This window comes from Citrus clementina, unplaced genomic scaffold, assembly GCF_000493195.1.
Source record: "Citrus clementina cultivar Clemenules unplaced genomic scaffold, Citrus_clementina_v1.0 scaffold_2, whole genome shotgun sequence".
Lineage (NCBI taxonomy): Eukaryota > Viridiplantae > Streptophyta > Magnoliopsida > Sapindales > Rutaceae > Citrus > Citrus x clementina.
In genome coordinates, this window is record NW_006262688.1 from 33,948,637 (window position 1) to 33,961,565 (window position 12,929).

General features: G+C 37.1%; 1 protein-coding gene and 1 pseudogene across 1 annotated transcript; both read right to left on the bottom strand.

Annotated features, from left to right (window-relative positions):
• Positions 1-3,409: 3,409 nt before the first annotated feature.
• Positions 3,410-7,706, bottom strand: LOC18053340 (annotated as a pseudogene).
• Positions 7,707-8,550: 844 nt separating this feature from the next.
• LOC18053341 (glutamate receptor 2.7) lies at positions 8,551-12,519 on the bottom strand. Its single transcript, XM_006449395.2, has 5 exons — positions 12,212-12,519; positions 10,816-12,131; positions 10,255-10,561; positions 9,331-9,728; positions 8,551-9,212 (listed from the first exon to the last, which is right to left on the bottom strand). The coding sequence occupies exons 1-5, from the start codon at positions 12,486-12,488 to the stop codon at positions 8,736-8,738; spliced, it is 2,775 nt and encodes a 924-aa protein (XP_006449458.2). The 5' UTR covers positions 12,489-12,519; the 3' UTR covers positions 8,551-8,735.
• Between the last annotated feature and the right edge of the window lie 410 nt (positions 12,520-12,929).

Sequence of the window (12,929 nt, forward strand, 5' to 3'; positions counted from 1 at the left end):
TAATTTATATTTTCTTTTGACTAATGAATTAATATCAAGCCAATTTATTTAGTATGAGTTTATGACCGTATCATTAATTATGACATTGTCCTGAGCAATTTGGAGATAGAGTAATACAGACCTCATGTCAAATTGATGATAGCACTAGATTATAGCTCTAGTTAATCTGGGAAACACTGCATTCCCGTAGTGTCCTCTGAGGATTGATGAAGATTATCCGAAGCATTGGAAGGATCAACATATTCCCATCTCGAAAGAGCTCCACTCATGTACATCTGGAGTCCGAGCAAACGATAAAGCTCTCCCGGGGGTTCTAATTCCTTCTCTATTAAAAAAGGATTTTGCGAGTCTAACAGCTTTGCTTCGAATGCCCCTTCCGTTTGGAGTTATGTTTTCTTGGCTTGAATTTTGATGAAGCCTATAATTCTTTAGTAATTGAAAGAGACATATGAGAGAACGAATGTAGAGTTGGCACCTGACATCAGGAAGCTAGGGAGGCTCAAGTTTCTCAGTTTCATTGTTGGTTATATTGACTGAGCAATCTGTTGAGGGAGCAAACCATTATCTTCCAACGACTTGAGCTTCTTATTCTCTGATAGTTTCAGAATGGCTTCAGAAAAGTCAGCTGCTATTGGTGAGCCTTTTTGAAATGCCTGCATGGACGGCAAAAGTCAACTACGATTGATATTTGATAGGATGATTGATATTCAATAAAATGGGAAATCCCTGTAAAAGTTTAAATAACAACTCAATACTCACAAAGCCTAGTCCTCCAAATCCGTAGGTGGGTGTTCTGGCAGCGTATATCCTGCAGTATTGTGATTCAAAAACTTTCTCATATGGGGGTCCAGCGATGCGGTTGCTTCCAAATTCTCCTTGATAGTTGTAGTCACTACCAAACTTCCAAAATGTTATCTGTTTTGAATTTAAGCACATTCTGCAAGTAATTCCTCACAAATGAATCACCATCACAAGCGACTTTTGGATTTGGTCTCAATGGTTGCACAGTAAGCATTGGAGAAGGACTAGCTGTGTAGCTTGAGGTTAAGATCAACATAACAAAAAGCCACACTACAACCACCAGTCGCGTAAGATTGCTGTCAATTCTCCCCCCGGAAATGGGTTTCCAATTTACCATGATTATGAACTGGAGTTTTAACTTACAAATAAGGAAATATTTACATGCAAGACATGTTCCTTACCGTATGCAAAGAAAATAGAATAGAAAGTGAACCAAAGAGCTGTGTCAATCTGATCTTTCCAAGGGCCATTGAATTCTGAATTTCTTTGGTGCTCCGGGAACCAAGCTACAAACCTTGTGTTGACCAAGATGGCACCAGTCACCACCCACATTCCCCAGGTGCAAGGTTTCATGAATCTCCATGCTGACTCTTCAGTCTTTACTGGAACTATCATTGACAATCTTGGCTCAGCATATGGTTGAGTAAACTCCACAATTTTTGCTCTATCAGCTAGTATAGTGGCATCTCCCACAACAGAATCGTAATTCCGCAAGAAATTTTCTTCATGTCTTATACGCATCATTAATTGTGAAAAAAAGAATAAAATTGAAATGCCTTTACATGCCAGTTGACTCTTTAATTTTTAAATTGATTTATGCATCTTAATTACACTTGATGTATACAAACTGGAGCTGCTGGCTTAATGGGATCAATTTGACACAACGAGCAGATACATTTGAAAGAATTGTTTATATCTATGAACTACATAATTATGAACAAACAGACTTTTCGTATGGAAGTAAGAGATAAAAGTTTTTATAAACATGATAAACGAGATCCATTATAGGAGCCACTATAAGGAACAAATTCGTAAGGTAGTGCATAGTCTAATTCGTCTAGCACCTCATAGTAAAGCTCAATGCAAAAACCATCATATTCATTTTCATAGGGATTGTCACTGAATTTCACCTTCACAAATTTCCCAAAAGAGGTCCCAATCTGAATATTCCATGGACCATTCAATTCTGGATTCCGTCTGTGCTACAAGAACCAAAATTTGGACATTGTGTAGATCAAAACGGCACCAGTTACTATACACATTGCCCAGGTGAAAGGCTTAATGAACATCCAAGCTGATTTTTCAGCTTTAGCTGGAACTACCACAGACAATCCTGAATCTGTATATGAATGTGATGAGGTCCCAATCAAAACAATGTAACAATGACGAAATAAGTTCTGCTTATGGTGAGAACAACCGGAATGTTTGAAGAATTTTCTTTTTGCTCCCCTTTATTCATTAGTTGCTGGCTTATTTATAATAGCAAATTACAATACGAAGTAGCAGTCGAATCAAGCTAAACAACCTCAGCAAAGAATTATCACAAGCTACAATATGAAATAGCAGTTGAATCAAACTAAACAACCTCTGACAATTTCTTGCACGTGCATGGAAGCATGCATGTATCATGCATGACCAGCATGGAGACAAACTCGTGCACGTGTATGGAAGCATGCATGTATCATGCATGAACAGCATGAAGCCTTCCGTGATCATGGAACTTGGCGTTGGGCTTTGGCTTCCTCAGAGATCTTCTCTTATCAGAATGAGTAAAGTCCATAAATCCCGTTCTATTCATTAAGTACCTGCAGAAGCAGCTCGGAGGTGGTCTTTTCCAGGATCCCAGAAATGAAGGGATAGCTTGTAATTTTTAGATGTACTGTTAAAATTTTGAGCAGCCATTTCGATGGCCACTTTTTCTTCTTTCCCACCACGGGAATTAAGATCAACTATTGCGCCAACGTTTATGAGCAATCAGCAGCAGTTTCAGCTGCACAGAAAAGGATGATAAACAAGGAGACAAGGAAAAGGAACCTAGGTCTAAAAAATTTATAAAAATAAATATAGCGCAAGACATCTTAGGGTTTTCTGTGATTGCAGCAGTACCTAAGTAACGCCTTTATCTTTCTGTTATTATCGTATTAATACAATTTGCGGAAATATGATTAATTGACTTAGTCATTCTGTCATCAAACTTGTCACATATCAAAATATGATATGCACATTGCGTGTGAGAGTGAGATATTGCAATTGTTAGGATCATGTCAAGGTATTTTGTTATCCAGAAGTTAGAATATTGCAGTTATAGAACTTGGAACCTAAGCAAACTTTGGTATATAAGTTGACCTAAGGAAAAATTAAAAAATAATATTAAAAGAAAAAAAGGAAAAAAAGACTTAACTTGTGATTGGAATCGATGTTTGATCCTTCATTCAAAATCTAATTATCTTATTAGAAGTAAAACTTGCAAGATTAGCTCGTTAATCAAGGTGGACAAGTTCCTAGAACTTACAAGCAAGCAGAAGTATTGGTCACTCGCTTGCTATTCAATTAGTTTTTATTGCTGGTTAAGGAAGAGCAAGGACAATCTGGGATATACCGTATGAATTCAACATGAGATGGATCCATCTGGAGTGTCATCTGGAGTGTCAGAAGGACTTCCACATTCCATTTTTGAAGAGCTTCGTTCGTCTACATCAGGATTTTGATCAAGTGCTGAAGCTCTCGCTGGAATTTTTCTCTCTCTTCTGGCATAAATGTATTTTGCAAATCCAATTATCTTGCTCCAAATGTTCCTCCCACTTGAAGTTATATTGCCTTCGCTTGCATCTTGACGACTTGTATAATTCCTAACCAGAAATAGAAGAGCACAAATAGTAGAAGTGGTGCCAGATATCAGGAAGAGACCCCAGAAATCTTGGAGGCTCAAGCATTCAGTTTTGTTGTTATTTACTTCCGCAGAGCCAGAGCACTCCGGTGATGGAGCAAACCACTTTTCTTCTAGTGACCTGAGCTCTCCATTCTCTGACAGCTTTAAAATGGCTTCAGAAAAGTCAGCTGCCAATGGAGAGCCCTTTTGGAATACCTGGATATGAATTTCACAAGTAATTAGTATTGTATTGGTTCCGTAAAATGTAGAAAAGATTCAAATAGCAACTCACGAAGCCAAATCCTCCAAATCTGTATGTGGGTATGGTGGCAGTGTATTCCTTGCAGTGCTGGGATAAAAATGCTCTTTCATATGGGAGTTCAAGAAAGGCAGCAGCTATGCGGTTGCTTTCAAAATCCGTTATATATTTGTATTCGTGGTCAACTTTCAAGATGTTCTCTGGTTTGAATCCAAGCACATTCTCCAGGTAGTTCCTCACGAATGAATCACCATCAAACCCAAAATTCAAATTGGATGCTTTTAGCCACCCAATATCTGTCACATTTGGTTTCAGCCTTTGTACTGTGAGCATTGATGAAAGACTAGCAGTGTAGCTTGAGTTTAAGATTAACACGACAAAAAGCCACACCACAACCACCAATCGAGTGAGATTGCTATAAATTCTCTCCCCTGAAAATTTCGAAATGACACATTAATTTTAATTAGGTGAACTCATTAACATTTTCGGCCTGAGCAATTTCTATAATAATGCTTGCATGATCAACACTAGCAGTAAGCCTATCAAAAGGTAGAAAAAGAGAGAGATACTTACTATGAGCAAAGAAAAGTGAAGAAAAAGTGAACCAAAGAGCGGTGCCGATCTGAATATTCCATGGACCATTAAATTCTGGATTCCATCTGTGCTCCAAGAACCAAACTACGGACATTGTGTAGATCAAAATGGCACCAGTTACTATCCACATTCCCCAAGTGAAAGGCTTAATGAATATCCAAGCTGATTGTTTAGCTTTAGCTAGAACTACCATAGACAATCCTGAATCGGTATATGGCTGAGTAAACTCCACAAATCTTGTTCTATTCACCAGTATAGTGATATCACCAATAGCGGCATCATAATCCTGTAAAGAGTATTCCAAAAGTCTACTGTAATATAATCAAAGTATGTTTCATTGGTGGATATCAAAATGACATTTTGGATTTGATATGCCTTTACTAGATTTGTAACATAGGTTTTGAGTCCAAATTATAAACCGCAAGGGAATATTACATGCATGTATGATTTTTACTAGTTTCAGTTTCTGCGTTCTATCCATTAGTCATGGATACCATAAGTCCCAGTCGATATAGGAAACAAACTTTTAAAAGAAAAAAATTAGTAAGAATCCGCAACCTCAAGCAAGTCATTTGTTTTAGTCTTCAGAGTAATCTGCTTTTGTCTTAGAAAGACGGGGTTTTTTTTTTTTTAAATTTTAATATGCCTTATTTGTCCTTAAATATAAACTCTATACTCCATTACATACATATACCTCATGAAAGAGTAAAAAGTTAAAAATAACTTAAAAAGATCATCTATTTACATTTTCTTCCTCTCTCATGACTTATACATAATAACATAACCAAAGTTGAGTATACTTAACTTTTTACCTGACTAATTAAAAGGAAATTTCTCATTTCAATTTAAGTCGAGTATTCTCGATCAGTTACCGAACTTCAATGAAAAGTCTAGAATTTTTTAATGTTGGGTAAGATTAAATTAAGGTTGAGTATTCTCGACTCTTTACTCGATTTACTTGAAAAAATCGATAATTTTTCAAATAATTTTTTATTTCAATTGAAGTCGAATATTCTCGACTATTTACGCAACTAACATGAAAAAGTCAAGAATTTATACTAAATTACTAATTGTGTATAGTTTGATTGTAGTTGAATATTATCGACTATTTACCCGACTTTAAGAATATAAGTTCAGTTTTATAAAGATTTAGTTGTGGTTATTTTTATACTTTTTTTATTTTTTATAAATATATATGTGTAAAATTTAAGAGTGTTATAATTTAAAACATATATTGAGTATTTTGGAGGAAATAGGTATATGCCACGCAATTCTTCCCACAAAGACTCACAGGAGGATGCAGTCCAAGTCAAAGAAGAGAAATGGAAAATTTTTGGGATCCAACACACACGTAAGAGCCCAAAAGTCAAATCAAACAAATCAAGGCGAGTATTTATTTCCTGTGAAGACTTTCACATTTCGTTGGAATTCAGACTAGTTGACTCTTTTGCAAAGACTTGTTGAAAGACGAAAGATCATACAACTCTCTTCATAAATAGTTCTCTATACAGATAACCGAAGATATATGCATATAGTATAAAGCAATTATTAAAGTTAGTGCCCCGGATAATTATATGAAACAAGAGAGAAACAGAGTATTGTTTACCTTGTTATAGACACGATAAACCAGATCATCATAGGTGCCATTATGGACGGAGAATTCATAAGGTAGATCATATTTCAAAACTTGCAGCACCTTATAGAAAAGTTCAATGCAATAACCATCATATATAATCTTATGTGGATTATCACTTGATATAAGCTTCACAAACTTGTCAAATGTGGTCCTCGCTGGAACTCCAATAATCAATGGCTTAGCATCAGTAGGCATTGCTCGACCTTTTGGATCTCGCTTCAAGTCCCCAGGCCAAATCACTGCACCAATCAATCCGTTTCTGATATCACCAACTTTGCTGCTATTTTTGTCCTCTTCCATTTTAAGGGTCTTGGAGAGTCCAAACTTAGGCAACCAAAAGTCAATCTCTTTGTATTTCTTTCCAACCATGTTTATGATCCTTAATATAGGAGAGTTCAACAGCTTGCCTCCTCTGAAACTTATTTGTCCACTTAAGCCAGTGAAATTACTTGATAATATATAACCTAGCGAGATTTTTGAACTGCTATTGTCACTAGTCATCCCATCTATGCTTTCTGCCACTACTGTAATGCTATCATATGCCCTTAAGGCATAAATTCCTGGCTCAGATACGTCATCTTCTGGATATTCAGATCGAAAATAACTTCTGAACTGATCTTAAAAAATCTTGTAAGAACTGCTATCTTGAGAAAAGTGGGTCTTGATTCCTAGAGCACCTTCCATGAAGGAGATTACAGAAGTATTGAATGAGTCAATGAAACTAGTGATGGTGTCTGAGGCAATTACCCAAACTGAGTCCGGCCCCACAAGTCCTATCTCTTTTGCTTCCCTAAACAGATGAATCCCCATAGCTAATGATGATTGAAGAATAATAAAAACCCGAGATTCTGTTCTAAGTAGCTTCACCAGTTTTTCTTGGAGAAACTGTTTTGGATCAGTCAAATAAGAAATTGGTGGAAGAACCAATCTGTACTCAATCTCCGAATTAGTGATTTGAAGAGCCTCTGACAGTAGAGCTAAGTTCCCTGTATCTGCATTATTTGCATCATCTTCGTAAATGATTATAACCTTTCTCCAATTGTAAGAACCAACCAGAGCTACCGTGCATGTTATTTGTTCAGCACTACTGTTAGCCATTCTTACCAAGAAAGGCCAGCGAGTTGATGTCAATGGTGGAGCTATAGCAGGTTCTGCAAATGAAAGGACAGGAACTTGAGCTCGGCTCCCAATATCAGCAACCATAGTTGCTGCTCCCCATGTCTCCATGCCAACAATCACTTTCACTTCCTTCTCCTTAATCATTGCTTCAGCTGCCCACAACCGTAATTCATAAAGATCTATTAGTACAAGTTTTATCGTAGTAGCCAATAGAGAAGTTAAATATAATAGGATTTACTTATTTACCAGTGGAACCAACTTGAAGGGGATCTTTTTCAGGGTACTGGAAATGAAGGGATAGCTTGTAATTCTGCGCTGTGTTATTAAAATTTGCAGCTGCTATTTCCATTGCCACTTTTTGTTCTTTCCCAATTCTGGAATTAACATCAACGATTGCGCCAATGTTTATTAGCTTGTATCCGTCTGCAGCTTCGGTTCCACAGTAGAGGATGAAAAAGCCGGAGCTAAGTATCATGACCAGGAGCCAAGGTCTTGAGACTAACTTGACAGAAGTGATTGAACGGAACATTGTGCAATTGATTTGAGAACCGATAACGCTAATGCCTTGCTCATTGCGTTTTGGAACTTAACATATACGCGAAGATGATGTCAACATTTAATGCGTAAGGGCTTTTACATTTCCAGTTGTTACAGTAGAAGTCATTGTCCAGCTCGTAAAATCGTTATGTAACAAATTATATCTGACTTGTTAGTTAGAGAAAGCTTGTTAGTTACAAGTTATTGTCACGTGAGTAGTTCTATATATATGCATTGATTTTGTAAACGATGATACGGAATGAATCTTCTGGAAATTCATTGTTTCATTTTCTCTGAAATTTTCCTTTAAGCCAAACAGCACATCTCTGTTTTTCTACACCAGTCAATCCGTTGTGATATCACCAACAGCACTGAAAAGGGCTTTCACCTCGATGTAAGGGAGTAAGTAAAGACTTTTACATTTATGTAACAAAGGGTGAGTCTGCATTGAGTACTATAAAACGCGTGATTTGACCATAGAAAGATTATGGTTTAACTGTATATGCATCAAAATATTCGGATTCTTAATCTTTTGTTACAGATATTTCGGCAATGAGTTATACTATAAGCGAAGAAAACAGATAATGAAAAAGTGATAAATATATACTATCCCTAACCTTTTAGAGACAATGACATTTGGCATTCCTCTATTCAGTGGTTAAATTCGTTTTCAATGGCTAGGGCGTTGTTTGAATAAAATGGTTAAACTTTTGTGGTGTATTGTCTAACGTCTCAAATGAATTGTATGCATAAAGAAATTTTGAATTACAAAGAAATCCCTCAGTAAGGGAAAGATATAGAAATGTTGAAATCACAAAAGAAATTAACTGCAACAAATATGATGTCTACAGTGATTGCATCTTAGATGCAAATTAGCTATACAAACTAATTAGTATGATTAAATTTAACATGTTGAGAGTTCATTCATGCATTTGGAGTTCAACCTGAAGATTCTCTGGGGGATGAGTTGGACTCAATTTATATTCCCACCTGGATGAGCTTAATTCAAGTGCAGGTGGTGCTAGACCTAAAGCTGAAACTCTTGCTGGATTATTGATGGTTCCTTTCTTGTTATGAATGTACCTTGCAAGTCTAGCGGCAAAGTTCCAGGCAGCTATGTTGCCTTGATATGTTTCTTGATGACTCCAACTATTGTTCAGCAAGCGAATAACAAACAGTAGAAAACAAAAGATAGAAGCGGCACCATATACAATGTAGAGTCCCCAGAAGCTGTGCAGAGTCAAGTTTTCTGGTCTGGTGCTATATCTTTCATCCGCGGAACACTCACTTGAGGGTTTAAACCATTCCTCCTCCAATGTTTTCAGCCTTCCGTCTTCTGATAAGTCTAGAATGGCCCTGGAAATGTCAAGGGCTATAGGAGACCCTCTTTGAAATGCCTGCAGCATATACACATATACATGAATAATTTGTGATCGATGCATGCGGATGCGCTTCAGCTTAAAATATTTGGTAACTAACGAGTAATTAAAGGTGACTGTATATTATATTACTCACAAAGCCCAAGCCTCCGAATCTGTAAGTGTTGATTGCAGTGTATTTCTTGCAGTACTTATCAAGAAAAACTTTCTCGTATGGACGTTCAAGAAATAGGGAATCTATGGTGTTGTTTTCAAATTTTTGTATATAATTGGCTTCAATGTTGCCAAAAGGGACAATATTCCCTGACCTGAAGCCAAGCACCTCCTCCAGGTATTTTTTTATAAACGAATCGTCGACACAACCAACTTTCAAATTGCCAGACTTGAGAGACTGAATATCGGTAACATTGGGCTCCAGTCTCCGGACTGTGAGCAGTGAAGACAGACTGGCTGTGTAGCTTGATGTCAAGATAAACACAACAAATAGCCACAAAACCACCACCACTCGAGTAAGGTTGCTTTGAATATTCGCTCCTGCAAAATGAATTAAACCCATTATATTGTATTGGTTTGTTGGTATATTTATGTACTAACTTAATTGCAATTAATTAATAGAAGAGATTACGTTTTGTGGTTTTGAGGGTAACAATGAAAAAATCTAAAGATTTGAGGGATTTTGAACTCTATTCTCATAGGTAGCTAGGGAAGGAACTTTAATTACCAATAATATGCTAAGCTTAAATTAATAGAAAGCTGCAGCTCCAAATAACAAAGATTTGAAAGTTATGCCTGAAGAGTAAGAATTAATCCTCAGGACCCAGGTCCAGGGTTATGGTGTATGCGTAGATAACAGTAATGTTGTGACCAATGAGCACCTTGGCTCCACATAGAGAGAAATATATAGCAGAAACTAGCTAAGGACTGGAGTCAGAGTGCATTTGGGGAGAAGACATCACTGGTGCATGGCTAAATTCAATTTTGATAGGACGATTGGTCCACATCATCGGGGTGGTATATGATATAAAACAAATTAGAAGTCCTTAGTTTAATGGGTACTCACTGTGAGAAAAGAAGAGTGTAGAAAAGGCGAACCAAATTGTGTTACTAATCTGATCCTTCAATGTGCCTCTGAATTCCGGATTAGTTGGGTGCTCCAAGAACCAAACTATGAACATCGTATAGATGAAGCTGGCAGCAGTCACCATCCACATTTCCCAAGTGAAAGGCTTCGTGAACATCCACGTTGACTCTTCTTGCTTGGCTGGAACTATCATTGAGAACCCCGATTCAGCATACGGCTGTGTGAATTCCACATATTCTGTTCTATTGCCTAGAATTGTCAAGTCGCCCACCGCCGCATCATAAGTCTTCCCATTGATTTTTAATCACAAGGCAAGCAAATGTCTTATCAGAAATGGGAGACTTATTCATTCAAGTAAAACAAAAATCTAAAGTCGTACGCCTACCTAGAGGACCGAGTCGAATTTATAGTATATATAAAAATTAATTCGTAAAAAATTAAAAGGCCACAAACAGTTATATATCATGCATCATTCGATAACTAAGCATAATCTTTTTTTTTTTTAAACAAAAGTTGATCATGATAATTAAAGTAATTTACCTTGTTATAGACACCATTAATTAGATCATCGTAAACGCCATCATGCGGCACAAATTCATAAGGTAGATGATAATTCAAATGGTCTACCACCAGACGGAAAAGTTCAATGCTGAAACCATCATATCGCATATTTTTATCATTTGAGTTTCCATTTAAGGGATCATCCTTGATCACTACAAACTTCTCAAAAAAAGTTTTAGTTGGAACTCCAATTCTCATAGGCTCTTGATTACTAGGCATGGCCCAACCTTTTGGGTTTCGGTTGATCAGGTTCCCGGGCCAAATAACTGGACCAGTGAAACCTTCCGCCGCAATATCATTGCTGATATCACCAACATTATGTTTACTACTCGTCTTCGAGAACCCAAAATTGGGCAACCAAAAGTCCAGCTCTTTGTACTTCTTCCCAACCACATTCACAATCCTCAATGTGTCAGCATTCAATAATTCACCATCTTTAAAGCGAATTTTCCCACTCAAACCTGAGAAATCACTTGATAACATTTGCCGCAACAACATTTCCGGGCTACTAATGTTATAATTCAATCTCCCGATGGCTTCTGTAATGATTTTAATACTATCGTGTGCTCTTAGAGCATGAATACTTGGGTGAAAGTGGTCTTCTTCTGGGTATTCGCTTGTGAAATTTCGTCGAAACAGGGCAGAAAACTCTTTATAAGGACTACTGTCATCAGAATAATAGCTCTTGATTCCTAAGGTGCCTTCCATAGAGGAAATGACAGTTGTGTTTAGCGAGTCTAAGGCATTTGCAACAGTGTTTGTGACCATCCACACTGAGTCTTTTCCCACAAGCCCCATCCTATTTGCTTCTGTAAACAAATGTATGGTCATGTCTAATGATGCTTGAAGTACAATGAAAACCCTAGACTGTTTGTCTTGTACCTTTTTTAGCGCTCCTCGAACAGCTTCTTTTGGATCAGATATAGAAGAAATTGGTGGAAGAACCAAACGAGACTCAATCTCCGAGCTGCTAACGTTCTGAAGAGCCTCGGATAAAAGAGCTAACTTCCCAGAATCACCACCATATACATTATCTTCGTAAATAGCTGCAACCCTTCTCCAATTGTATTTCTGAGCAAGATCCGCAATGCATTTCATTTGCTCGGAATCATTGCTAGCCATTCTTATCAAGTAAGGCCAGCGACGTGACATTGATAGCGGTGTTACTGCAGGAGCAGCAAATGAAAGAATAGGAACTTGAACTCGGCTGGCAATCTCAGCAACTACAGCTGTTTCCTCCCATGTCTCCATTCCAGCAATCACTTTCACCTTCTCTTTGTTAATCAGCTCCTGCGCTGCAAAAACCATAGCTATAAGTTAGTATATAAATCAAATTAAAGGGCATGTAAATAACTAATCAATTAATTAATTCAACCTGCCATAGCAGCTTGGAAGGGGTCTCTGTTATGGTCTCGGATTTGAAGGGAGAGCTTGTGGTTTCTTGAGTCACTGTTGAAGTTTTGTACGGCAATTTTCATGGCTGTTATCGCTTGTTTCCCCATTTGAGAATTAGCGTCGACGATTGCACCGATCTTCGTAACTTCTTCAATATTAACATTGGTACTTGCTGATTCAACTCCGGGGGAGACAAAGACAAGCTCGGAGGCAATAATGAGCACAAGAAAAAAGAAGCGATTCATTATGTTAGCCATGCATAATTAACTTCGACTTTTGATATCTCAATATGTATGCATGTGTCAAAGAAATAGGTGTAGTTTATAAATAAATATATATTGTAAAAGAATAGAGGAGTCAGCGTATGCAATTGCCAGGAATGTTGGCGTCGATCCATTCTCGAAAATCTTTTTGACTGGGTTCAACCGCCAGGAACTCACACTTTGAATATACAAAAGAAGAACACGACAATTTACAATTATCCCTATATAAATATATATAAATACACAATCCAAAATTTTAAATTTTAAAGTCCCCGGAAACTTCACGAAACCATCCGGTTTAAGCACTTGGACTTTTAAACATCTTAAATTCTATAGTTTAAAATTTTTGTTGATTTTTTTCACAGTTTAAAATTCCGAACTAAAAAATTATTATATATGTAAAGTATGGGAAAATATGAAAAAATTATAAAACTG

Excerpts from the sequence above, each read along its gene's own strand:
- LOC18053341 (XM_006449395.2), bottom strand. The coding sequence starts at position 12,488 with ATGGCTAACATAATGAATCGCTTCTTTTTTCTTGTGCTCATTATTGCC. Across the intron at positions 10,562-10,815 it reads TTAATGGTGTCTATAACAAG|ACTTATGATGCGGCGGTGGG; the intron begins GTAAATTACTTT and ends ATCAATGGGAAG. Across the intron at positions 9,729-10,254 it reads TACACTCTTCTTTTCTCACA|GAGCGAATATTCAAAGCAAC; the intron begins GTGAGTACCCAT and ends TTCATTTTGCAG.